This window comes from Myotis daubentonii, chromosome 13 (assembly GCF_963259705.1).
Source record: "Myotis daubentonii chromosome 13, mMyoDau2.1, whole genome shotgun sequence".
NCBI lineage: Eukaryota > Metazoa > Chordata > Mammalia > Chiroptera > Vespertilionidae > Myotis > Myotis daubentonii.
Window position 1 is genome coordinate 58,882,522 of NC_081852.1, and position 22,246 is coordinate 58,904,767.

General features: G+C 53.5%; 2 protein-coding genes across 5 annotated transcripts; both read right to left on the reverse strand.

Moving 5' to 3' along the window:
- Positions 1-73: 73 nt before the first annotated feature.
- On the reverse strand, positions 74-9,771 carry MTG1 (mitochondrial ribosome associated GTPase 1). 3 transcript variants are annotated; one of them, XM_059661629.1, is made up of 11 exons: positions 9,541-9,769; positions 8,793-8,859; positions 7,859-7,961; positions 5,712-5,792; positions 5,187-5,243; positions 4,821-4,911; positions 2,928-2,989; positions 2,322-2,418; positions 2,052-2,133; positions 1,294-1,406; positions 74-539 (listed from the first exon to the last, which is right to left on the reverse strand). In XM_059661629.1, the coding sequence occupies exons 1-11, from the start codon at positions 9,650-9,652 to the stop codon at positions 379-381; spliced, it is 1,026 nt and encodes a 341-aa protein (XP_059517612.1). In that variant the 5' UTR covers positions 9,653-9,769; the 3' UTR covers positions 74-378. The 3 variants fall into 3 exon arrangements, with proteins under 3 accessions (XP_059517612.1, XP_059517613.1, XP_059517615.1); XM_059661630.1 differs by lacking the exon at positions 5,187-5,243 and having other exon boundaries at positions 9,541-9,771; XM_059661632.1 differs by lacking the exon at positions 8,793-8,859 and having other exon boundaries at positions 7,859-7,930; positions 9,541-9,768.
- A 1,470-nt stretch (positions 9,772-11,241) lies between these two features.
- PAOX (polyamine oxidase) lies at positions 11,242-19,645 on the reverse strand. Of its 2 annotated transcripts, XM_059661634.1 has the most exons (7): positions 19,406-19,642; positions 18,402-18,888; positions 17,211-17,410; positions 14,166-14,418; positions 13,500-13,612; positions 12,839-12,996; positions 11,242-11,619 (listed from the first exon to the last, which is right to left on the reverse strand). In XM_059661634.1, the coding sequence occupies exons 1-7, from the start codon at positions 19,587-19,589 to the stop codon at positions 11,476-11,478; spliced, it is 1,539 nt and encodes a 512-aa protein (XP_059517617.1). In that variant the 5' UTR covers positions 19,590-19,642; the 3' UTR covers positions 11,242-11,475. The 2 variants fall into 2 exon arrangements, with proteins under 2 accessions (XP_059517617.1, XP_059517618.1); XM_059661635.1 differs by lacking the exons at positions 11,242-11,619; positions 12,839-12,996; positions 14,166-14,418 and having other exon boundaries at positions 13,524-13,612; positions 19,406-19,645.
- Between the last annotated feature and the right edge of the window lie 2,601 nt (positions 19,646-22,246).

The following is a 22,246-nucleotide window of genomic DNA, read 5'->3' on the forward strand; positions in this document are numbered from 1 at the left end:
TCCCTGGTGACAGGGGCCCTGACACAAGTGCTCAAGGTGCTGAGGGTGACTGGGCCAACAACAGAGATGAGGCTTTTAGTTTAAAACGTTTAAGTTAGATTATAGCTTCACTCCTTCCGGGACAATGTCCGCTTCTCCATACGAGATGTGAGCAGGAGTGAATGTCCTCGCCAGGCCAGGCACGCAGGACTGCTCAGGGACGTCGGTGCCTGACGTCCACACCCCAGGCACTGTCCCCTGGAACCAGGAGCTGGCCTGGCTGTGGAGCAGGAGGGCGCAGCCCCTTCCTGGAGCACAGACCTTAGTGTAGTGACTGGCATAGAGCTTTCGGAAGAGGAGGCCCTGAGTGTCAAAACCCAGGCATGAAGGTCTGGGACACTACATGTCGCGGGGGCCTGGAGCCTGGCTGGGGTCTGTGGGGGGGAAGCTCTGCAGGACGTCCCGGTCCAGCATCACGGGGCCCAGCAGCCCACTGCGGAAGGCCCGGAGGAAGTCACGGGCAGCTGCAGAGTAGTTGGGCTGGATGACGTTCACGTTGCCTGGGGAAGGCAAGAGGGTCTGGTGAGGAAGGGGCTCCCATGCAGGATTCCACCCAGCCTGCCCTCAGGAACAGCGACCCTGTGGATTTCAGGCACCAGGACCCACTCAAACAGAAAACAGAGAGCCCGGCTGGTGTCACTCAGTGGTTGAGCTGAGTCAACCTTTGACCTAGGAGATCACGGTTCAATTCCTGGTCAGGGCACATGCCCAGGTTGCGGGCTCAATCCCCACTGTGTGGTGTGCAGGAGGCAGCCAATCAATGGTTCTCTCTCACCATTGATGTTTCTCTCTCTCTCTCCCTCTCCCTTCCTCTCTGAAATCAATAAAAATATATTAAATTAAAAAATAAATAAAACAGCCCTAACCGGTTTGGCTCAGTGGATAGAGCGTCAGCCTGCGGACTCAAGGGTCCCAGGTTCGATTCCAGTCAAGGGCATGTACCTTGGGTTGCGGGCACATCCCAAGTAGGGGGTGTGCAGGAGGCAGCTGATCGATGTTTCTCTCTCATCGATGTTTCTAACTCTCTGTCCCTCTCCCTTCCTCTCTGTAAAAAATCAATAAGATATATTTAAATAAATAAATAAATAAAACAGCGAGCCTCCTGAGGCTGCAGAGGAAAGGGTGAACACGGAGTGCACCCAGCAGGGAGGCTGGACAAGAACCTTCGCTCCCACAACAGCTTCATGTCCCCCAGTGCCTCCCTGGACAGCCAGGCCTGCTCCAAGGACAGGCCCCCTAAGCCCCGAGTCTCACCTGTGCCCGTGAGCACCTTCACCTTCTGCGTCTTCCCCAGCTTTATGGCCACACGCTTCAGCACGCTGGCCACGTCATCGCAGGCCTCGCCCAGGCCATAGTGCTGCACGTACCTAAAGAGAGCCACCGTCAGCCAGCAGGAGCCAGGGCGGCCTGTGAGGTCACATCTGGCTCCACAGGGACCTTCGTGAGTGTGGGTGACTGGTGTCAGGGTAGGTGACAAGGTATGAGGAGGAATTACAAAGCAGCTTCACAGCTGTGTCTGTATCAAACGCAGCCCACTAGATACACTCTAACCCCTAGAGTGCTGGGGAGTGCGATCGCGCTCCTCCTGCAGTGCCACTATTAGATGCTAGTAGGTCACTCTTTATTGACAGATGGCACCTAAGTGCAGATAATACTTACGATGCTGAATGTTTGTAGTTCTAAAATTGACCACTGGCATTTATCTGCCTAATTTTTTACAGGTACTTGCAATTCATAATTTTTTTCCTAAACTGCTGTAAAGTCAGCAAAAATGCTTGGCAATTTTAACATAGTTCCTAGGATATTGGTTGGCACTCAAAGGGCTAACTCAGCAGTCGCCAACCTTTCAGACCTCACGGACCACCAGTGGCCCATGGACCACCAGTTGGCGACCGCTGCTTCAAATGATGCACAAACTGTTATTTGTCTGCAATACCCTAACCGTGCCACTTTGGAAACAACGCTAGCGTAGGAGAGAGGATGGGCTGGCCTGCCCTGCACCCAGCACTCACCCAAAGAGCTGGTGCCTGTTGAGGGTGTAGAGAAGGTAGTCGGCCAGAGTCTCCTCCCCAACCAGGTGGTCCAACACGGTTCCTGGAAACAGGCAGTGAGGGTGAGTGCACGCTCTCGGTCTCAGCCAGAGGCTGCAAGGAGAAGGCCATGCCCAGACCTGACCATTCTGCCCGGCTGTACCAGGGACAGTGCGGCCAGCGGGTTAGTGTGGCACAACCACCGGGCTGGGGCTACACTGGGCCACAGGTGGGACCCTGAGGGTGGCTCACCACATAGGGCCAGCTTCAGGCCCGTCTCCACACTCTCAATCTGAGGAGCCAGCACTCCAGGAGTGTCCAGCAGGAACATCAGCGGCCGCTCGCTGACCTGTGGGCACAGAGGGCAGTTGGCTCACCACTCAGGAAGTGTCAAGCAGCCCTCCCACCAGGCCTGTTGCATAAGCCCTCTAGCAGGAGACTCCCGAATGAACCTAGCCTGATGGGGTTGTTTTCACAAGCTCTTGGCTTCCCCACAGGAATCCGCTCCCATTTAATTTGGAGATAACAGCAAGAGCCACCACAGCCCCATGTTTTCCTCCCAGGAGGAAGGGAATGTGCAGAGAGGTAACGCAGCTCAGCTCTGCCCTGACTACGTTCTGACCTTGGGCACGTGACGCAACGCCTCTGTGCCTCAGTTTGCTTATCTGTAAACAGGGACAAGTGTGCCCTCCCCATAGGTCCGGTGTGAGGTGGGTGCAGTGCCTGGCCCGTGGCGAGCACTCGTGGGAATGGAGATTGAGGGAAAGGACAGAGAGGAGCACGCCACCTTGCAAGCCCTCAGGGGGTGACAGGCATCTGTGTGTGTGGAGCTCTGGGCCCAGGAGCCGAGGCCCCTACCTGAATTTTGGACATCACAGCTCTAGTGATCCCAGGCTCGCTGCCCACCCTGGTGGCTTTTCCTGCAGGAGAAACAGGGCTGTCAATATACATTAAACACACCTGGCGTATCAGGTACAGAACAAGCAATGAAGCACATGGAAACGTGCAAAGGCCCAAATGAACCTGAGTTCAGGGTTCTGCCCCAAACCAGCTCATGGCAATGACCTTTTCAACCAGGTTCCAGCAATGCCTCCCCATTGCCTGCACAGGTGCTGCAAGACCTGTAGAGGGACAGGGGCAAGGACCTGACTGTGAAGGTCCGACCACAGCTGCTCCTTTCAGCGGTCATCTCCCTCCCTCCCAAACTTGACCCTGCACCCTCCTAATCTGCCCCACGGCACTGCCCCCAGCACTGCCCAGGGTAGGCCGTCTGTGAGGCTGACCCGACCAAGGGCCAGCCTGTGCTTTGGGGCCCAGTTCAGGGTGTGTCCCAAGCAGACTCTGCACCCTCTGCCAAATTAACTGGAGGGTAAAGGGACATGTGTGTCCACTGGTGGATGGTTAGCAAATGTGGTCCATCCACACAACGCAGGATTATTCCGCCTTAAAAAATATGAGGTCTGGCACCTGCCACAACCTGGATGGACCTGGAAGCCATTATGCTCAGTGACATCAGTCACAGGTGCTACATTCACAGACCCAGAGACAGCAAGGAGATTCCAGGTTCCCAGGGCTGGGAGAGAGTGGAGTGTTGAGTTATACAACTTAATGCCACCGATTTTTTTTTTTAAATATATTTTATTGATTTTTTACAGAGAGGAAGGGAGAGAGATAGAGAGTTAGAAACATCGATGAGAGGGAAACATCGATCAGCTGCCTCCAGCACATCTCCTACTGGGGATGTGCCCGCAACCCAGGTACATGCCCTTGACCGGAATCGAACCTAGGACCTTTCAGTCCACAGGCTGACGCTCTATCCACTGAGCCAAACCGGTTTCGGCAATGCCACCGATTTTTAAAGCCACAATGAAAGAAAAAGGAACTTTAAAAAATAGATGACTATGACCACCCTCCAAAGAGTACCCGAAGCAGCGCCTGTCAATCCCAGTGCAGTGCAGTTTACAGCCTTCGGGTTCTGCACTGGGAACAGTGCTAATAAAGACCACACGCTGACACTGACGGGGTGATGCCAATGCAGACACCGTTGTAATCTTCCAAATACTTAAGGAAAAGGGGGCAGGCACAGTTAGAGTGCTGTGGACCCTCCTGTGTGCCTCGAAATCAGAGAACATACATGAAGCAGGGAGATAGCCAGGGGCTCCTGGATGTGATCCTCAAGCAGGCTCCCGACACCCCTGCCTGACATCAGACCCCATGGGCTGTGTAAGGCGTTGGGCACAATGGATCAAAAACTTAAATGAAGCCCTGATTGGTTTGGCTCAGTGGATAGAGTGTCAGCCTGCGGACTGAAGGGTCCCAGGTTCGATTCTGGTCAAGGGCACATGCCTGGGTTGTGGGCTTAATCCCCAGTGTGGGACGTGCAGGAAGCAGCCTATCAATGATTCTCTCTTATCATTGATGTTTCTATCTCTCTTTCCCTCTCCCTTCCTCTCGGAAATCAATAAAGATATATTTTTTTAAAAAACTTAAATAAAAAGGCAAACTCATCAAAGTTTAGAATAGTCATCCATGTATTAAGCCGAGAGAACAAATTAAGTGTGAAATGTCACGGGAGGACTCTCTCACCGTGTAACCACACAGCAGGCTGCTAAGTGGGTCCTTTTGGTGGAAAGAAACAAACTGAGAACTGTACCCAAGGACTTATGGGCTGAGTTTCATCTCAGGACAAGAGCAGCTGCTCTGAAGGAGTGATGAGGACGTCGCAACCTCAGCCGATGTGGCTGGCAGTACCTTTCCTGAGGTGCTGTCTCCTGAGAGAGTTGATGAGTGAGGACTTGCCCACGTTGGGGACGCCAATCACCATGATGCAGAACTCCACATTCTGCAGAGCAGAACAGTGGCTATCAGGGACACACCCAGACCCCCACCGGGAACCCCAACAGCCCACGCCACAGGACCCAGCAGCCTAGGCCAGCTAAGGGGGAAGGAAGGCCTGCCCACGCTGACAGCCCCCCACCCTTCCTGCAGGGGAGCAGTGAGGCGAGAGGCTCATGTTTATGCCAAGGGCTCAGTCTGGCCCACTGTGTTTAGCAGGTGAGCCTCGGGCTCCTAAGCAGAAGGGACTGTCCCAGGGCCAGCACTGGCCCATCAACCAACCTCTCCTCGGTGGTAGCGGTAACTGTTTCCAACCAATTCCGTGACCTTCGGGATGACCTGCAACAACCACACAGGCACTTTCACGGGGAAACCAGCTTCGCCCTTGGTTTCTGGAGGTGGCACACTCAGGCTCTATCCACGTCACGGATTTGACTGCCCTATGCGGGGGACTACCTGTGCCCTGTCCTGTCCCATCCCAGGAGGGTGACAACTCCTTGTAACAAAGATGTACACCGGCCAGTGACATTCTCCAAACACAACTGGCACGAATAAGGTGCTAGACTTCCCAAAGGCCCTTCCTACTTATAAGCAGGAGCATATTTTACGGCCTGACTCTGCCCTTTCAGACCATCGGACTGTCCAGGCCCATCTGCTCTGGGCACCAGGAGACAAGTGTGCCCCGGGAATCCCAGCCAATCTGTGGACTGCCTCCAAAACTCTCCTCCTATGAAAGCATAGAACATTTTGCAGTGTTTTCTCACAGTCCTTCAGCAGAAGCATTTGAGTGTAAACAGAAAAGCCCACCTGCTTGATGTTTTCATCCTTGATACAGTTGGTAAAAATGACATTTTTTAGGCCTTCTCTTTCCAAGTGTCGTATAATTTTCTGAAAGAGATATTTCTATTTTAAATACTAAGTAAAAATAGGGGTGGCACAACACCCTAAGGTCTGAGGATCTGAGGACACAGGGAGGATTGAGGGCAGTACGGACTGTGTGAGGGGACTTGAGAGGACAGCCTGGCCCCATCATGGCCCAGAGCAGCTGGCTCCGTGTAAGGACAGGAGGGAAGAGCCGGTCTCAGTCCGAGGGCTCTAGGCTCCACCGGAGGTGAGCATCCTGCCTTCTTGGGACCCCAGGACCTTCTTATAAAATGAGGCTGACCTAGGTTATTCTGAAGCCACATCCGGCACTGAAATAATACAGTTTCATTTTCCCTTAGTATTTTCGTCACTCCTGTGTATTCTAACAAGCTTTCACAAAGTGAAATCCACTTTAAGGTTTGAACCCAATCTGGTTACAAAGTATACGGAATACTTTAAAAGCCCAAAAGTAAACTCAGGCTAATATGAGTTCACTGGTCTTAACATTAAGTAAAATCAGCATATAAATCATACTTGTTAAAACCAACATGGTACTGTTTGGTCAGCTATTGACCTAAACATGATTGATATTTAAATGAACAAAAAAGTCACTAATTCAGTTAATTTTAGTTATGCATTTCAGTTACTTGTATAATGATGCAGATTAAGAGACAGCCAAAACAGACATACGTGAAGCCACTCTGAAGTGTATAAATTCACACGATGTTCCCACCCACTGCACTGAGGACCACCACTGGGAGCCTCTCCCCCCTCCCTCTCCCCTCCAAGACCTCGGGGAAGCAGGACCTGAGAGCAAACACTCCTGCTGCCTCCCAGCGAGGTGAACCACCACTGTGTCCTGTTAGGTAACCTCAGTGCGGCCAGCACAACAAAATCAGCATCGAGGGGCAGAAGCATTCGCCGATAAGACTGACGTTTCACTGATGAAGCCACGGAAAGCCGTGAAGCTATGAGCCTCACACAACAGGACGGACTGAACTGATCAGAGGTGGGCTCCTCGGTTGTGCAGTGGGTGGGAGTCAGGGTGGGACATGTGGTTCAGCATGTGAAGGTTTCCTGGAAAACTATGGAGGCTGGGGTTGGGGTTTAAATAACTCCAACGTACCAAGAAACCTGGAATGCATTCCTGAGGCTGCAGTGAAAGGAAAATCTCTGCACCATTAACAACTTGAAAACAAATGGAATTCAAAAGACTCTAACACATACTCTGCAAAGGATTTGACAACAGAGCAAGGAAAGGGAAGGGCATTCCAGAATCACCACGTTTCTCTACCTCTGGGACCCAGGGAAATGTCCTCCAATTGATCACTTGTGTCCCCGGGTTCTGCCTGGCTTTGGAGAATCCATTCTCTACTCTGGGCCTTCCCCACCTTCAGATCACACAGCGGGCGGGAGGCGATCTGCAGGCCAGGCGGGGGTCTGGACGGCCCTGGAATTGGTGAATGTGGACACCTGGGGGAAAGCAGCCATCACAGGAGGCCACCAGGCCAGCGCTGTCCAGGCCTGTGGCCCAAAGCCTCATATGGCCACTGAAATTTAAACTAATTAAAATGAAATCACGCCGAAAACGGTTTGGCTCAGTGGATAGAGCGTCGGCCTGCAGACTGAAGGGTCCCGGGTTCGATTCCGGTCGAGGGCATGTACCTGGGTTGTGGGCACATCCCCAGTAGGAAATGTGCAGGAGGCGGCTGATCGATGTTTCTCTCCCATCAATGTTTCTAACTCTCTATCTCTCTCTCCCTTCCTCTCTGTAAAAAATCAATAAAATGTATTTAAAAAATAAATAAATAAAATAAAATGAAATCATGTGAAAATCAATTCTGCAGCCACAAGAGCCGCACTTCAAGTGCTCAGAGCCACCTGCGGGCACTGGGCTCCGGCAGCACATCCCGGCCACTTCCCCAGGAGACACACACGAATGGTTCGACCATAAATTAAACGTTAGAGGAAGCCTGCAGACGCAGGGCGGAGTGCCCAGGGAAGCCTGCCTGGCCAGCAAGCGCAAGGCTGTCAGCGGTGACTGTCATCAGGGCCCAGCGAGCCAGTGCCCAGGCAGCGGAGGGCCTTACCTGCTTCTCCTTCAGATCCGCCAAGTCCATTTTGTTGAGGACGAGCAAGTGAGGCTTAATCCCGAGGGTTTCCTGAAACAGAGGGTTGCGGCCCGAAAGCGGGATGTGGCAAAATTAAGGCAAAAATTCCTTCAGAGCTTTTACCAGCCGATTAATTGATTGTCTTGTTGCCCAGATGGCACCACCTCAGAAAGAAATCTTTAGAAGGAACTGACGCCCAGCGCACACCCAGCCTCCTCTTCCCGGAGCTGTGAGGCCAGCCGCGTGCTACCCTCCCCTCCCAGCCATGGAGCCACGGAGCCACGGACATGCTTCCCATAGAGAAGGGGCGGCAGGCCGGCAGTGGCTCTCACGAGGTGGCTTCTCGAGTGGGAATGATGGCGACAAAAAACAAAGCTCAGTGGGAGGTCTTAAAACTAGACCACTGCTAGGTTGTCAAGGTACGAACCTTCAAAATGCGTATCTGATCACTCAGAAAAGTGAAGTTAACTAGTGTGTCCCACACCATCGCTGCCTCCTCCGGCGCCCACTGAGGAGACAGGGTACCCCCACGGGACCCCCACGTCTTCTCTGGGAGCACCACTCTCCCCAGATCTCCATGTGTCCACCAACCCGGAAGCCCTCCAAACCTCATCCTTTGGATTTTATGGCAGCGTCATTGCTCAGGCAAGACTGATGGGAGCACTGGCCACGGCAGATCAAGTCCACCTCCAGCCCCTCTCCCCTCGGAGGGGCCAGGGTTAGCAGTGAAAGTGGGTTCCCTGGAACCAACCTGTCCCGAGGGGCTTTCCAAAAGTCGCCTCATTAACTTAACGGAGGCCTTCGTCTCTCTCATCCCTTAGGACATTCCAAGAGTTTTCGGAGCTCCAGCCAAGAATGGGGACTAAATACGCATTTCTTAATGGAAGTTCCGGTATCGCAACCAGCAAAGGATATCCGGGCATCATGGACCTCCACGATGCAGTCCACCCGCTTCAGGCTGCTCTGCATCTTCTTCAGCCCTGGAAAGCAGAGCGGCTAAGGCGAGGGGTCCGCGCGCGGCCTTTCAGGGCGCCACGGCCTTTAGCGGATGGGTCCTCAACGACCCACAATCGCCCGAGAAGAACGTCTGAGTGATGTGCGCCAGTAATGACGACGGGTCACCCTGTGCTGGGCTTTCCTCAAGTTCAGCAGCAGCGCGCGGCCTCAAACATCTCCGCCCCCCGCCCCCCCAACTCCGCGCGTCACTCGGGGCACACGCGCGCACAGCGTTCGGCAGGAGCCTGGCGCGGCGGGCACCGGGTCACTGTTTAGGGTGAATCTGAGTGACTCCGAGGGCTGGAGCAGGAAGGCCAGTGGCAACCAGGGCACAGAGAAGAGCTGGGCGGGTCCCAGACGTCTCTTAGGGCCACATTTTGACAAACACTAAGAAACTCCCGGAGGTTGAGGCAGAAGACAAGAAATGACCACGTTTTAAGGTGCCGCAGTGAAAGCACTTGGGAAGTCCTCTCCTACTCCTAGTTCCTTTGGTCCTCAACATAACATCCAGGAATATTGCTTCTTTTTAAGAACAGATGTGGGAACTGAGGCTTCAGAAGGGCCCTGCTGGGAGTCAGGAATCAGGTCACCCCCGCCGACGCGCTCGCGGCGACCCCAAAGCAGCCGGGCACCGGGGACGCCGGCCCCTCCTGCCGGGACCTCACCTTTGGCCATGTGGCCCGGGAACCAGCGCGCCACATCGTGACCCTCCAAAGGGAAGCTCTCCCGCCAGGCGGCCCCGGCGGCGCTGCACAGTGCGCGCGGGGCCAGCCTCATCGCGCCGCGTCCCCGCACGCCGCGCAGCGCGGGGGGCCGCTCCCGCGACGGACCTCTCCGCTGGGCCAGCAACCCCCGCCGAAGGTTCCGGTCCTCGAAGGTTCCGCCCTTCAAGTGCCCCAGGGCGACCCGCGCGTGCGTACAACGCTGCCTCCAGTGGCGGCCGGGACCCAAGGGGCGAGGCCACGCGCCGGGGCGGGGTTTTAGCGTTCTCATTTGGGTCCTGTTTACAAACCTGGTTAAAATTTTCAAGTATTTTCAGATTTACCGTGTAAATGTATTATCCTCCTTTCCCGCTCCCCCCAAGTACTCCAGGTTTTAATATGGCAAACAAACCCTCTGCAAAAACTGACTGCAGTTATACCATGAGTCAGACCTTGAGTCCTCACTGTCCGTGTGACGTGGTCGGGTCCCAGCAACTACTCGATCGCACACCGAGTTACAAAGCTACTTCTCTAACGGGATTTTTGAAACGAGCTCCTAAACTTCAACATGCTCAGATTCTCAACACAAAAACATCTTCACGGTGGTCTTGGTGGTCTTAAAGTTCCTAACACGCAGCGTTAAAGGTTCCTGGGGCTGAGACAAGTGCCCACCCCCAGAGACAAGTCCTGCCAGGTGGCCTCCCCGCTGAGTGAGCCTCCGGATGAGTCAGAACCGGTGGGGACTCAGCCCCCAGTCCTTCTCACTGAGCCGCCTCCCACCCAGGAAGCAGCCTGCATCCTGCCTTTGCCTCTTGGGATACAGAAATGCCTCCCCAGGCCTCAAGCCTTGATGCAACTGTGGGCGTTAAGGATACAGATTTATGCATCCGATTGGAGCTGCATCCTTTCTTAGCCTAGGGCCGTGAAACGCAAACAAACCCCTGCTGAAGTCTGGGCTTCTTGCACAGCTTTGACTGGAAGCGGTCCAAGCAAAACCACTCCAGTGCCACAAAGCACTGGGCACACATACAACTCCTGGGCAAGGGGCAGGAAGACCCTTTGGAGGGGCAATCTGAGCCAAGACAGGAAGGATAAGGGGCTATGCCAGCCGTGGGCAAACTACAGCCTGCGGGCCGGATCCAGCCCGTTTGAAATGAATAAAACTAAAAAAAAAAAAAAAAAAAAAAAAAAAAAAAGACCGTACCCTTTTATGTAATGATGTTTACTTTGAATTTATATTAGTTCACACAAACACTCCATCCATGCTTTTGTTCTGGCCCTCTGGTCCAGTTTAAGAACCCACTGTGGCCCTTGAGTCAAAAAGTTTGCCCACCCCTGGTATGCCAACACCCCCCCCCCCCGACATCGCCCAGTGCACCCCTAGCGCTCTCCTCCCTCACCCTCACACACCGGCTACCCTGACCCGCCGCACTCTTGAGGCCTCATTGTTTGTTCACTTCCTCCAGAAACCCTCAGGATGGGGTGCCTCCTGTGCCCTCCCATCTCCCCACTTGCTGGCCCTCAGAAACACCTGAAGATGCCCAGAACAAGGGGCAACCACAGCACCCAGAGTCCAGGGGCCCTGCAATGACTGGGCCTGGCGCAAGTTGAAGGCAGAAGCCACAGATGCTGCAGCCCTGAGGTGTAAGGACGACTCTGGACACAGAGGTTTTGACACACTTTATGTGAGCCACCCACCAGCAGCTGGTCACACCTGTGTCTCACTTCTCCAGGAAGACTCCCCCCCCACCCCAGCTCCAGCTCAGCCGTGGCCAGACCCAGTGACAGTCGTGAAAAATGAGAGCAATGACCCGTAACAATACATCCCAAGTCTCCAGCCAGGCTGAACAGAGGAAAGGATGGTGGCAGCCTCCCCTGGCAAGGGGGGAAAGGGCTGGCTCAGAGCCTGGGACCGTGCAGCTGCGCCTGGGGGTCCAGCAGAGCGATGAGCCGGTCAGCCTCCCTCCAGCCAGAGAGCAGAGCCCCGTGTGTGGTCGAGTAAAACGTCCGATGTGTGGCTTCTCCTGCAAACAGTACCTGGAGCTGCAGAGAAGGGTGGGGTTAGAATGGGGTGCTGCTATCGCTTCTCGGCCTTTTGGCTAAGATCAAGTGTAGAATGGGGTGCTGGGGCCCAGCAACAGGCCCTATGCCTTCCACTTGTGGCTACAGAGCTGATGGTGAGGCGGTGGCTTTGCTCTTCACCTAATCCCACACCCTGATGTGGCCACAAAACAAGAGTGGGTGCTTCTCACGGAAACAGGGCTCAAACGGCAAACATTCGGGATTAAACGTGATCACAAAATGGAAAATGCAACAGAGGGCCTGGGAGACAATGCGGAGAACATCCCCCAACATGCAGACTGAAAAACAGAGATAGAAATTAGGAGAGAAAAAGATAAGAATATTTGAGGACCAGTCCAGAAGTCTACCATTCAAACAACAGAAATCTTAGAAAAGAAAAGAAAGCAGAGAGAAGATGAGATGATTCACAAGAACTTCCCAGCTGACTGAGGGGCTCAAGACAAGCCATGTGAAGTGAGTGGATGCCTGCCGAGGGTGGCGTGCCTCTGGACTCCGTGGGTGTTGGAGCCTAATGCTCTTTTAAGCTTCCTAAGAGTTTGGAGCACGGGACACAAGGAAGAAAGGTCTCCACGTGGCTTTGGACTTCCCAACAGCAACAGTGGAAAATGTTCTAAACCCTGAGGGGCATGACTCTCAAACCACGATTTTATACCCAAACTAGGAGACTCCTACAGAAAGGTGGGGCCCATGTCCTGCCCCAGAATGGTGCCTTCTGACTTCTGAGCGTGGTCACAGGAGGTGATGCAGCGCCCATTCCACTGGGACGCCTGTACTGGAGCCCTGGGAAGCCACACGAGCATGTGCCCTGCGGCTATGTATGTGTAGAATTCTGATGAAGATAATACATTTTAAAAGTATTCTTGATTTCCAAAAGGAAAAGGGATTCTCCTGACTGGCATGGCCCAGTGGTTGAGCGTTGACCTATGAACCAGGAGGTCACGGTTTGATTCCCAGTCAAGGCACATGCCCGGGTTGTGGCCTTGACCACCAGAGTGGGGTGTGCAGGAGGCAATGATTCTCATCATTGATGTTTCTGTCTCTCTCTCCCTTTCTCTTCCTCTCTGAAATCAATGAAAATATAAAGAAAAGGGATTCTGAGTCTCAGGGGCCCCGGCCCCACCCACACTCTCTTGTGTTCAGCAGGACCCCAGTGCCTTCCCATCCAGGGGCCACACCATACCTGGGCCTTCTCTCTGTCCACAGGGAGGGGCTGAGCCAGCAGGTCAATGTCATCCCCGGTGCTGCCCACAGCCACGTAGCTGTAGGAGCCTCTGGAGTAGGGGGCGCTGTGCCAGCGAGACCTCAGCACACTCTTGGGCGCAGGAAGCTGTGGATTCCCTGAACCACAGAGATGCCACATGTGAACCGGGACTCCTCCCACAAGCCTGCAATTGGGCCTTCATTTTCAAGACTGAACAGTTTAAAATGAAAGAAACTGCCCAGGAAGAAAACCAAGCCACAAAGTGTATGAGTAAGAGGCTCTCCCAGTCTTACCCACTCTGTCCAACTGGGGACGCCATCATTGCATCCTCACCCCACGTGACCATGTGGTCACTGTGCTGTCTGAGCCTCCATGTCTCATCTTTAAAGCCCTGGTTAAGGGCTGCTGTATTTATTTTGGTGGCATATTTTAGAAAAGGGAAGTGAAAAGTGTTTGCAAAGCCATCTCAGTTGCTCAGGAACAAGAACTCAGATAAGTGACCCCACCAACATAAGGAAGGATCATCCCTGGAGGCTCATAGAGGCAAACTCAGTTCTTTACTGTTAGGAAGTTTGGTTCCCCTTTAGAGGTCATCCAACAAGGAGCACAAGGCAGAGCCATGGCCATGCGTGGTCAGTACCTGTCACCCGGCGAAGCATGCGTGTCAGAGACAGAAGCACCTCCTCATCTGACAGTGTCTCCATGAACTCGGACTCAAGTCCAGCGATGAACCCGCAGAGGACATGGGAAGACCTACGCGGAGAACACACCACTGAGGCAACCCATGTTGGGCTTTGCTGGAAAAATCAGTCCCTCCCTCCCTCCCTAATGATTCCTGTTTTGATTTCTGAGTGAGCACCAAGCCACACACGTTGCTCTGCTTATGCTGCATGTCTGGGACACACGACTTAGCCCTTCAAGTGAGGCTCTCTGATCCCATGACTTACAAGGATGCTTTGTTCAATGACTGCATTGGGTTTAAGCACTGCCTCCCAGTTACAGACATGTCCACATTTCAGACTCTTCTGTGACCTACAAGCCCCAGCTTGTATTTCAGCAAATACTTCGTACTGACTAAACATGCCTTCCATCCACCAGCACATTCTGGGCCTCAGCAATGCTGACAAGCCACACAGTGTGCCCACCTGTCCCACAGGGGCTAGGCCCAGGCGGTCTGTCTATCATCAGCCCCAGGCCCCCCACCATGAAACCCTCCAGACACCTCACAGTGAATCAACCCAAACGACGCCGAGGAGCCAGCCCTCTCAGCACGCAGGCTTCCTCAGGGAAATGGGAGCAGACATACTCGAAGGAAGGCAGGACCAAAAAGCCAATCAGCTTCTTGACCCAGGCGTCCTGCAGCGGGGGAGCGGTGTCCTCCAGGGGCGATGTGTCCTCCCACACCACCTGGATGTGCTCGCAGTCCGGCTCCCAGAAGGGCTCTTCAAACTCCAGGAAGATCTTATTGTTGGTCCCAAAGCCCATTTTCCTGATCCCTTCTGCCTTCTCAGCGGGCAGTGGCGGCTGGAAGAAGGTGTCCAGGTGTTCTTTAAGAAAACCTGGAATTTATCATTGCACTCGACTTACACCACAGAAATATCCGTAACTGGGATCAGCAGCCACGGAAACCCACCCTGAGCCCGCAGAAGAGTCAGAGAGAGGCCTCTGTAGGGATGGAGTCTCGTGTCTGACCCTTCTGCCTCTCACCCCCTGGAAAGCACACCTCCCAGGGTCGTGGGGAGAAGCAGTAAGAGGCACAGCGCAGGCCTTTTCAGAGGCCGCATAAAAACAATCTGCCAGATGAAAAAATTAACGTAGCCAAGTCAAACTGAACAGGAAAAATCAGCCACTGTGGAAGCCAATCCCTTAAGATGCACATAACTCGCTAGTTAATGAGAAAAGGATGGATAACCCACAGGAAGTGAGGCAGGGGGTGGGGAGGACCAGAAGGGGTCGCCACACCCTCCACAGCCATCCCCACCTGTCCAGATCTTCAACTCAGGTCCTACAGAAATATCCATATAGTGTTCTTTCATATATATATATATATATATATATATATATATATATATATATATATATCAACACTAATAAAAGAGAAAAATGGTAATTGGCGTACGAGCTACCCTTTTCATTGGCTAATCAGGGCTATATGCAAATTAACTGCCAACTATGATTGGCAGTTAACTGCCAACTAAGATTGGCAGTTAACTGCCAACAAGATGGCGGTTAATTTGCATATGTATGCACAATGCAGGGAGGCGAAAGGGAAAGCAGGAAGAAGCCCCCTGCCACTGACAGTGATCGGAAACCCAGGGGGGAGCCAAGAGCTGGGGGGCAGGGCAAAGGCGGCCCTGGGGCTGCCTTTGCCCTGCCCCCCAGCCATGATCGGAGAATCAGGTGCCTTTTCTGTCCTGGCCAGTGATAGCAGGAAGTAGGGGTGGAGCCAGCGATGGGAGCTGGACACGGTCGAAGCTGGCAGTCCCGGGAGCTAGGGGTCCCTTGCCTGGGCCTAAAGCGGAGCCCACGATCGCGGGGCCGCTGCAGCTGCGGGTCCCCGTTGCCCGGGCCGGACGCCTAGGCCAGAGGCGTCAGGCCTGGGCAAGGGGCCGATCCTGCGATTGGAGGGTGATGGGGGTCAACGCCTGAGGGCTCCCAGTATGTGAGAGGGGGCAGGCTGGGCTGAGGGACACTCCCCCCACACACACCCAGTGCACGAATTTCGTGCACCGGGCCCCTAGTATATATATATATATATATATATATATATATATATATATATATATATATATATATATTGATGTCAAAGAGGAAGGGAGAGGGAGAGAGAGATAGAAACATCAATGATGAGAGAGAATCATTGATGGGCTGCCTCCTGCACACCTCACACTGGGGATTGAGCCACAACCCAGGCATATGCCCTGACAGGGAATCAAACCGTGACTTCCTGGTTCATAGGTCGATGTTCAACCACTGAGCCATGCCGGCTGGGCCGCACAAGCATTCTTAAACACACATGTAAAACATTGTGTAAAACAGAAAAAATAAAAGTAACCTAAATTTCCATCCATATCTATAATAATAAAAGCATAATATGCTAATTAGACCAGATGGCCCAAACAGTGGAATGACCTTCTGGAAGAAGCTGGGGCTAGGAGGGCCTAGGCAGCCGCTGTGGCTAGGAGGGCCAAGACCCTCGCACAAATTTTGTGCATCAGGCTCTAGTCTACACTAATAAAAGAGAAACATGCAAATTGGTGTCACTCCGCTACGCCCACCAGCTAATCAGAGCGACTATGCAAATTAATCCAACAAAGATGGCGGTTAATTTGCTTACGCAGGCGCGGAGCGAAGACTGGAGGCTCTGGCCGGAGTGAAGACTGAAGACTGAAGCCAAGCCTCACTGCTGCAGCCGGACCAAAGGCCTGGGTCCCGGGTGCCAGAGGTAAACTGGTGCCAGCAGCCAGGGGAAGGAAGGCCTATTGTGCGAATCTTCATACAACGGGCTTCTAGTTAAGAAATATTAAGCAATGGCACCTGCATAGAAGAAAGTTCTATGTGGCTGTAAAGAACAAGTGTGGTACAGGCCTGGCTCCCTGTGACCAGTATGGACAGTCGTAACAATGCTCCTACTGATCACAGCGAGGGCTCAGTAAGCACCAGCAACTATGAATGAACAAAGCGGTAAAAGAAAGAAAGAAAAAAGGAAAGGAAGAAAGGAAGGAAGGGAGGAGAGAAGAGGCAAATGGAGCAGCAGAACAAGATTCCACTTGTGGGACATGGAGGAGATTTTAAGTCAGCTCTGGCTCCTGCTAGCTTTGTGAACTTGGTCAACTGACTTATCTCTGTTGACATTTGTCAAACAGGAGATGGGGCCAGGTAAGTTCTCAGGCTGCCTCAGGGGTAAATGAGACAACTCTGGCAAAACTTTGACTTCAATCATCTCCACCTTTTATCAAATTGCACACTCCTACTCAAAGTCTCTGTCGAAAGCATCAGCTCTAGAATTAAATAGATTATGTACTTAACTCCTTCCTTGATGATGGCTGGACCTAACCTTGATGTGTGGCTTTCATGCTGTCTCCCAGGTGAACCTCCATCAGGAGATCCCCCAACCTTTCCAGAAAAGACCTCCAAAGGATGAGAACAGCTGACTTCCCTTTTCTCTGTGAAACTCCTATTTCCAAAGCCTGGGATTGCTATAAAACACAACAGAGTCATTCTATCCAAGACTTAGAATGAGAATGTGAGCTTAGCAGCCAGGCAAAACCCCAGCGCCAAGGGAGAGAGCCAGAGGCCAGGGCACCTGGGGCCGAGAAGGGAGGAAACCCTGACTGGATGGTGACCTTACCTAAGGGCACGGTAAGGACCACGTGATGTGCTGGGAAGCAGTCTCCATCCTCACACTCCACCAACACTGGAAACTTCTCCCCAGGAGACTCAGCTTCTTCGAAGGACCCATTCCAGTGAATAGTCTTCACGGGCTTGTTAAAAACCATCACGTCCTGGGGCAAGGAGGCCAGGATGCAGTTTGTGAGTCCTTGGTAGCCCCTGGGGGAGACAGGGTGTTGGCACTGATGAGAGGACCAGCTTGGAGGGGAGACACTAGAACAGCCCTCCAAGAAGCTGCAGCAGCTCTGTCCCGACTCAGGCTCCACCGAGGAGGCTGGGAAGGGTCAGGGAGGGCCTGGGGGCCTCCCGCCAGGCTCCGCCCTGTGGTTCCTGATCCACCACAGGAATGTTAATACCTGCCTCCCGGCTAATGGGAGGATGAAATGGGAAAGTTCCAAGGTGGTGAACAAGGTCCCTGCTGTCTGCCCAGTGCTCTGGTTCTGCACAAAGGCCCTTCCCTGTGCATGGGGCCTGGGAGGACACCTGAGAGAGCCCAGTGGGAATGTCTCACTAGTGCCTGGGGGCAGACTGAGTCCCCCTTAACCCTCCCACCACTCCCCTCCAGGGAAGGACCCCTCACACAGTGCTGAGCACCTGAGGGGCCTCATAAACATGGGAGGAAGAAAGCATTACAAGATGCATTTCCTTCTTTTAATCACGTTTTCTTGAAAATCATTATTTCCCTTTCCTTAAATGAGAAAAATTGGGGAAACAAATGACCAGCTTTCTAAAAAGAGAAAGCCCTGGGTGGTATGGCTAGAGCGTTGGCATGCAGACTGAAGGGTCCCAGGTTCGATTCTGGTCAAGGGCACACGCCCGGGTTTCGGGCTCAATCCCCGGTAGGAGGCATGCAGGAGGCAGCCAATCAATGATTCTCTCTCATTAATGTTTCACTCTCTTCATCTCTGAAATCAATAACTATGTATTTAAAAAAATAATAATAAAAAGAGAAGACAAAAGTCCCCCTTGACCCTCCCACCACTCCCCTGCCTCCCAAAGCTTCACCAGAGGTGCATGGAGGGGGCCTGGGGAGCATGGAGGGGACCTGGGGTGGATGAAGGGGGCCTGGGTGGGTGCATGGAGGGGGGCTGGGGAGCATGGAGCGGGCGTGGGGAGCATGGAGGGCTGGGTGGGTGTGGCATACACATACCCAGGAAAAGTGCAGTCCAGCCCCGGCAGCACGGTGTACTCCCCAAAGGGTGCAAGGGCCACCAGGTCCATGCTGTGGGTGCCACTCACACAGCACTCTATGTTTAAGAAGTTCTTCAGAATGGCCAGCTTGAGCTTCTTGGTCTCCTCGTCCTCTGTCCAGCTGGCCAAGTGCTGACGGATCTCCTTCTTGAGGAACTCCCCCACACTGGGCACGGGGGCCTCGGCCGCGTGCAGGAACTCCCGGGACTGGTCGATGAGGCGGTAGTACAGATGGCCCATCTCCACCACCAGCCCGAGGCTCACACTTTCCCCGGAGCTGGCATAGGACACCGAGGGCAGCGCCACGTGACCTCCGGTATCGATCCTCTGGTTCTCCTCTGACAACTCCTTGTCCCCCAACAGCCCGTACTTGGCAGCCAGCTGGAAGACGGGGTTGCCCTGAGAGGGCCCATGGATCCAGTGAGCGCCTACCTCCACCACACCACCTGGGAGGGGACACAGATGGCACCTTGAGGTTCTGTCCCCGCGAAGGTGAACCCTGAGCCCTTCTCCTGGACCTCAGCCAGCTCTGCCCTTCCCCAAAATGCTCTGAAAACCAGCCCCAGGGCCTCGGGTCCCTGAGGACCACAGTCCCTCACCGAAGGGCCTGGCCCGACCCAGTTTGAGGGGGACCCCGGAGGAGGGAGTGTGCTGGCCTGCACCAGCCTGGGGAGCACACCGGAGGGATGACCTGGGATCGAGCACAGGCTGCGGTGGGTACAGTCATGGGGTCCCTCCCCGCAGGGACCGCCCTGCCAGCCACGGGCAGCTGAGTTTCGGGGACCAGTGAACTTTGGTTGATTAACTGGGGCGCGGCGGGGGTTCACTTAGGGGGCAGGGAAGGCTTCCGGGTCGGTTAACCCTGGGCGCAGGCCGGCCAGGCGGCGGCAGAGCTCGGGCGGGGCGGCACCGGTTGGGATCTGGGCATGAGCTCGGGAAGGGAGTTCGGGGAGAGGCCGTTACCGAAGCTGCGCTCCGAGCGGATGCGGCCTCCAGCGCGGGCTGTGGCCTCCAGGACCCGCAGGTGCCGGAAGGCCGGGTAGCGGCAGAGCCTCTGCGCCGCTCCCAGCCCCGCGATGCCGCCGCCCACCACCAGCACCCGCGGCCCGCGGCCCGGGGCCCCCTCGTCGCCGCCGCTCGACTCCATCGCGCGGTCCCGGGCGTCCCTGCGCGTTCCCTCCGCTGCGAGGGGCAGATCAGCGGGCGGGCCGGGGGGCGGGGCCTTCCTGACGCCGGGGCCACCTATGGCCATTGAGCCTGCAGACTCGCCGGCACTGCCATTGGGCTGAACCAAATCAGCCTGCCCATTTTTTTTTGGTAAACGGATCAGAAGTCACATATCATTCATCGCACCCACTGAACGTGTACGGTTCACCATTTCACAGTATATTTGTAGAGCTGTGTAACAACCCCCGCTATCAGGCCTAGACCGTTTCCATCGCCCCGAAAAGAAACACGACACTGTCACAGCGCTCCGCCTCCGGCACCCATAACCCAGTTCCTGTGTCTGTGGATCTGCCTGTCCTGCACATTTCATGTAAATGGAGCCGTGCACGTTGTGGCTTCTTTCACTCAGCATCATGTTTTCAAGGTTCATCCACATCAGAGCACGTAGCATGTATCAGCACACTCCATTTCTTTTTATTGCCAAATAACATTCCACTGTATATTCTCACGTACCATTCATCGTGTGGCTATCTCACATTTTGTGTATTCATTCATGAACTGATGGACAATTTCCCTCCACTTTTCAGCTGTTACAAATAATGCTATGAGCATTCACGTACGAATTTTTGTGTGGACATACGTGTTCACTTCTCTTAAGTTTATGTAGGGATGGGATTGCTGGGTCATATGGTGCTCTATCTTTCACTTCTGAGGAACTGCCACACTTTTCCAAAGTGCCTGCATCCTTTACATTCCCACTGGCAGTGCACGGAGATCCCGGTCTCTCCACACCCTCACCAGCACTTAACATTGTCTGTCTTTTTAGCCATCCTGCTGGGTTTGAAGCAGTACCTCATGGTTTTGATTTGTGTTGAGCATCTTTTCGTGTGCTTATTAGCCTTTGGTATGTCTTTATTTATTTTTTTAATATATTTTATTGATTTTTTACAGAGAGGAAGGGAGAGGGATAGAGAGTTAGAACATCCATGAGAAAGAAACATCGATCAGCTGCCTCCTGCACACCCCCTACAGGGGATGTGCCTGCAACCAAGGTACATGCCCTTGACCGGAATCGAACCTGGGACCCTTCAGTCTGCAGGCCGATGCTCTATCCACTGAGCCAAACCGGTTAGGGCTGGTATGTCTTTATTAGAGAAATGTTTGTTCAATATGTTACCCATTTTTAATGAGCTTGTCTTGTTATTGCGTTCCAAGTGTTATTTAAATAAATAATTTTCATTATTAAAACTTAATTAAAGCTTATATTTGTAAAAATAAAACTTTTCATAATCTAGTATTCAATAGCTATTTAGTTGCCAATGTAAAGAATCAGCACTGTAAAAAAAAAAAAAAAAAAAAAAAAGAATCAACTGGTGTGGGTCAGTGGTTGAACATTGGCCCATGAACCAGGAAGTCATGGTTTGATTCCTGATCAGGGCACATGACTGAGTTTCGGGCTCAGTCCCCACTTGGGGGTGTGCAGGAGGCAGCTGATTGATGTTTCTCGCTCAATCCCTCTCCCTTCCTCTCTTTAAAATCAATTAAAATATATTTTTTAATCTTTATTGTTGAGAGTATTCCAGATAAAAATATATATTTTTTCAAAAGAATCAACATTGCCCTAGCCGGTTTGGCTCAGTGGATAGAGCATCGGCCTGTAGACTGAAGGGTCCCGGGTTCGATTCCAGTCAAAGGTGCATGCCTGGGTTGCCGGTGTGGTCCCCAGTAGGGGGCATGCAGGAGGCAGCGGATCAATGGTTCTTTCTCATCATTGATGTCTCTCTCTCACACTCTCCTTTCCTCTCCAAAATCAATAAAAATTTATTTTAAAAATCGGCATTGCGCTTCATGCCTGCTCCATTTACACCTATAAATACATACATTTCAGAGTGATATGCATTAATGTTTCTCAGTCACCTTGTGCAACTGCTGTGAATAACTCCCTACTTCATGAGTACCTCGCGCCACCAGACAGACAGGCAGAGGAACAAGAAAAGGAATGTCTTCTCCTTGTCTCAACACTCAGCTCTCCGCACAGCAAATTCACCTGGTTTCTACCACCGGCCGCTCTTCATGGAGGACGTTGGGTATAAGAAGGGAAGTGTGGGAGCCTGAGCTATTGAGCCCGAGAGCAGATTTCAGGCTCACCGGTTGTGTCCCTGCTGTAAGGGGGGCGCTCGAGAGCCATTTCATTCCCTAACATGGCTGGATTTCTTTGCCGGACAGCTTGTGTGCAGCTCAAAGTCCGGGCCTCCTGGGAACCAGGTGTGGCTGGCCCTCAGACACCGGGAACATGGTGGGGCAAGGGCCGAGGGCCAAGCTAGCACCCACCTCTGCCCAAGAGAAGCAAGGAGGCGACGCCGCCAGGAGGGGGCCGCGGCGCTGGACAGCAGCCGCGGGCCACGCCGGGCGTCCGGAGCCTAGATCAGCCGGAGTCGCCGAGGTCCCCCGAGGACGCTTAGACCCCGCCGGGCTCGGGCGGGCGGCCTCCAGGCGGGGAGGGGCACGGCCCTGGGCAGGCGCGGGGTCCACGCGCGCAAAGGCCAACAAGGTACCATGGGTCCGCGCTCACAGGTCTCAGGGCTACTTCCAACCGCTCGGAGTCAGACTGCAGCCGGCCCTGGCTGGAGTGTGACA

What these genes read in the sequence shown, in the direction of transcription:
- MTG1 (XM_059661629.1), bottom strand. Translation starts at nt 9,652, where the DNA reads ATGAGGCTGGCCCCGCGCGCACTGTGCAGCGCCGCCGGGGCCGCCTGG. An exon ending in GAGGTCCATGATGCCCGGAT is followed by an intron (nt 7,962 to 8,792) that starts ATCCTTTGCTGG and finishes ATTTTGCCACAT; the next exon opens with CCCGCTTTCGGGCCGCAACC. An exon ending in AACAGGCACCAGCTCTTTGG is followed by an intron (nt 1,407 to 2,051) that starts GTGAGTGCTGGG and finishes GGCTCTCTTTAG; the next exon opens with GTACGTGCAGCACTATGGCC.
- PAOX (XM_059661634.1), bottom strand. Translation starts at nt 19,589, where the DNA reads ATGGAGTCGAGCGGCGGCGACGAGGGGGCCCCGGGCCGCGGGCCGCGG. An exon ending in CCGCTCGGAGCGCAGCTTCG is followed by an intron (nt 18,889 to 19,405) that starts GTAACGGCCTCT and finishes GTCCCCTCCCAG; the next exon opens with GTGGTGTGGTGGAGGTAGGC. An exon ending in CATGCTTCGCCGGGTGACAG is followed by an intron (nt 12,997 to 13,499) that starts GTACTGACCACG and finishes TCTGTGGTTCAG; the next exon opens with GGAATCCACAGCTTCCTGCG.